The sequence below is a fragment of the Nuphar pumila genome, chromosome 16 (assembly GCF_984573655.1).
Source record: "Nuphar pumila chromosome 16, dmNupPumi1.hap1.1, whole genome shotgun sequence".
Taxonomy (NCBI): Eukaryota; Viridiplantae; Streptophyta; class Magnoliopsida; order Nymphaeales; family Nymphaeaceae; genus Nuphar; species Nuphar pumila.
In genome coordinates, this window is record NC_143264.1 from 71,756,160 (window position 1) to 71,759,491 (window position 3,332).

The window sequence follows — 3,332 nt, forward strand, 5'->3', positions numbered from 1 at the left end:
GTCTTTCATTTTTTTTTTCAGAAAAGAATGCCAGAAATAAAATAATTTTCTGTTTCTCACAAGAATTTGGCAGCCGTTATTTTTTCGTTTTAAACGTTTGGATGAAGCTTCACCATGTTACACTAAAGGCTCAAGTTAAGTCTCAGCTAGCAATTTGTAATCGAATAATCCAAATTTTGAAGCCCAATCAACTTTAGTGATTCAGTCCAACTGGGGGAGCCAACATTAATTCTTCATCTTGGTACATTTTCGTCCATAGATATATTTCAGAAACCTGAGAGAGAGAGAGAGAGAGAGAGAGAGAGAGAGAGAGAGAGAGAGATTAGCCGTTAAAATGATAATTAAATTTGATAATGAAAGGCTGGAACCGAGGAATCAATGCCAAAAGATTAAATTTTTTAATTAATAACAAAAATAAAAGCTTGGACAAAGAGTCAGTACATTCACCCCCACTTCTCTCTCTCTCTCTAGGATCTACCACCATCTCTCTCTTTGGTCCACTCCACTGTGCATTATTCTTCACGGTTATCAATATCATTCGTTCAATAACCCAAACCCATTAAGAAAAAGGGAAAACCATACATAAAAAGGCAAAATAATTAGAAAAAAAATTGAAAAAATGACAGAAGACTCGGAGGAGGATTCCGATCCGAGTCAGGAGAGGCAGGCCTGGATGCAAACGGTTCGGACGCAGCGGCAGAGCGGGCAGTGGACGAGGGAGAGAGCGCAGAGGGAGCAGACGCAGAGGTGGCGGCAGGGCAGTACTACCACCGACGCCTCCTTCCACCGGCACGCCCGGCACGGGCCCAGCAGCCCGCGAACCGGCTCGGCGCTGCACGACTCGGCGTCCTCCGCTTCGTCCCGGGCACGGCCGCCGCTCGGCCCCCCCTCCGACGCCAGCCTCGCCTGGAGGGCGGCGGCGGCGGTCTCCTGCGCTCGGGCCGTGGCTTGCCAGAAGCGTGACTCGGCGAGGAGCTGCTCCACCTTTTCCTCCAGCTCGGCGTTCCGGCGGGCTAGTCCCTCCCTCTCCGATTCTTTCTCCCTCAGCTTCAGAGCCGAGATCCGCTCCACCGCCGCCACGAGCGACCCGTACAGCTTCTGCCGCTTGCCTATCAGAGATCGGCGCAATCGATCGCTCTGTATGTTTCAGGGACACACAGAAAGAGAGAATAGCATTAAATAGGAAATTTTCATTCTTGAGAGAGAGAGAGAATAAGAGATTTGTAGTTTTTTCCTGTCTTCTTTTTTATTAAGAAGAACATTGCCATTTGAAAACCAAAATGCTGGATAGCAAACATGGAAGGATTCATTGAGTACCCAAGAATTGTGTGGGCAAAAGAGAGTGAATTTTGTATCCAATGAAACAAAACATCCAAAACAAAATGCAGCTTGTTGAGAGTAAGATAAACAAGGATTTGGTGGGTACCTGTACTCTGACGAGATGGTCGACTTCTTGTTGGTATTGGTTGAGAAGAAGGGAGATATCATTGGCCACGGAGGCGAGGTTGGTGGAGGGATAAGAGGGGTTGGTTTGGTGCTGTTGGTCTTCAAGGGAGAGTCTTAGGCCAGTGAAGACGGGAGAAGTTGATGAGGTTGCGGTTGGTTTGGCAGAAGCAACAGGGAGACGGAGGTCTTCCAAGTTTATCATACAAGGACTCTCTTGTTGTTGGTGTTGATGCTGCTGTGACTGTGGCTGTTGAAGGAATGCCATTGCTGAATTCGGCTGAGGGATGCTCCCCGCTGGAATCAAATCATTCAAGAAAAAGAAAGATTACGAGAGAGAGAGAGAGAGAGAGAGAGAGAGAGAGAGAGAGAGAGAGAGAGAGAGAGAGAGAGGTGCTAACATGGATTGATGAAATTCTGATCAGGAATTTGGAATGCAAGGTGATCAGAGCCTACAGCAGAACCAAGCAATTCTTTTTCCTCACCATTCCTGCAAAAGGGTAAATCAAGAAATGATCAAGATTTCATTTTTTATGAATAATGATACAATGAAGGAATAAAGGAAAGCAACCGACACATGGGATGAAGCAAAATATCTGTGAAACATTTCTTCTCTATGAAAAATAATGAAATAAAAGAATCAAGTGAAAGAATGCAGAAAAAGCAATACATGGTGAATAATGCTTTGGTTGTCAATGATGAAACCAATAAAGGATGCAAGAGAAAAGAGTCGGGTCTCAGTAACTTATGATTCAGAAATGTTGTGTTTCAATAAAGAAAAGAAACAGGACAAACAGAGAGATTAGGTGGATGCAAAATTGCGATCGAACAAAAGACGGGTCAATCTGTTTTCATGAATAGTGAAATGAAGAAAGAAGCATATATATATATATATATATATATATATATATATATATATATATAGAGAGAGAGAGAGAGAGAGAGAGAGAGAGAGAATTTTGATGCAAAAAGATGAAATGAGAAATGGAAGAAACAACCAACCTGTTTATGAAATCAGAGAGCCATATGTTTGATGGATGCTGAGCCTGAATTGCCATTTTCTAGAGAGGCAAAAGGGAGAACCGTAACAGAAAGTATGGAAGAAGGGCAATGAAGAACAACAGGTGGAATTTACTCAGAACGAGGCCAAAGAAAAAGGGTTGGTGAGAATCAACCTGTCGCATCTACACCTCCTCCCCCCCCTCTTTCTCTCTCTAATTCCCCATATTTCTCTATCTCAATTTTCTTCTTTTGCTTCCTCACAATTCATCCCAATCTGAAACCTCTGCTCCTAGCCACCCCACACCCACACATACATTTCAAGCGGTTGAAGCAATCAGAGCAGCCCAAATAAAACCCTACAACCGGAAGAAAAATGCCCCCATAGGCCAACTCATCCAACCCCTCTCTTTCTCTCTCTAGAAATATTCTGAATTTCTTTTCTGGGGTGACTTCTTTTTTCCTATCTGGTTGATGCTTGCTTCTCCTGCTGTTTTTCTGTTGGTGTGATGGTGATGATGATAATGCTGTCGACGGTGGATTGTATGTGTAGGTCTCAATGCGGGGATGGAAAGGCAGAAGGAATATATATGGCATATCTCTCTCTCTCTCTCTCTAGAATCTCCTTTTTTTTTCTTGTTTTTTTTAAATAACTGAAAGGGTTATTAAATTGTTAAAATCAGCCTATGACTTCTTAGGATGACGAATGGAGCTTGTGTTTGTTACCGAGGAGAATGAGTCTCCGATTCCCTGCAACCTCTCTCTTGCTTCGTTTGAGGCTTTGAAAAATCCATGGATCACAAAAATGCATTTGCTATTGTGGTAACTAAGAAATATTGGTAAGAGCATAGGTTCTACACATGACACGTGGAAAATACAGTTTTTTTTTT

General features: G+C 43.2%; 1 protein-coding gene across 1 annotated transcript; it reads right to left on the minus strand.

Moving 5' to 3' along the window:
• Positions 1-414: 414 nt before the first annotated feature.
• LOC149813519 (E3 ubiquitin-protein ligase BOI-like) lies at positions 415-2,978 on the minus strand. The gene is made up of 4 exons (XM_089992073.1): positions 2,446-2,978; positions 1,845-1,933; positions 1,427-1,740; positions 415-1,137 (listed from the first exon to the last, which is right to left on the minus strand). Exons 1-4 carry the CDS (start codon positions 2,499-2,501, stop codon positions 655-657), a joined length of 942 nt encoding a protein of 313 aa, XP_089848199.1. The 5' UTR covers positions 2,502-2,978; the 3' UTR covers positions 415-654.
• Between the last annotated feature and the right edge of the window lie 354 nt (positions 2,979-3,332).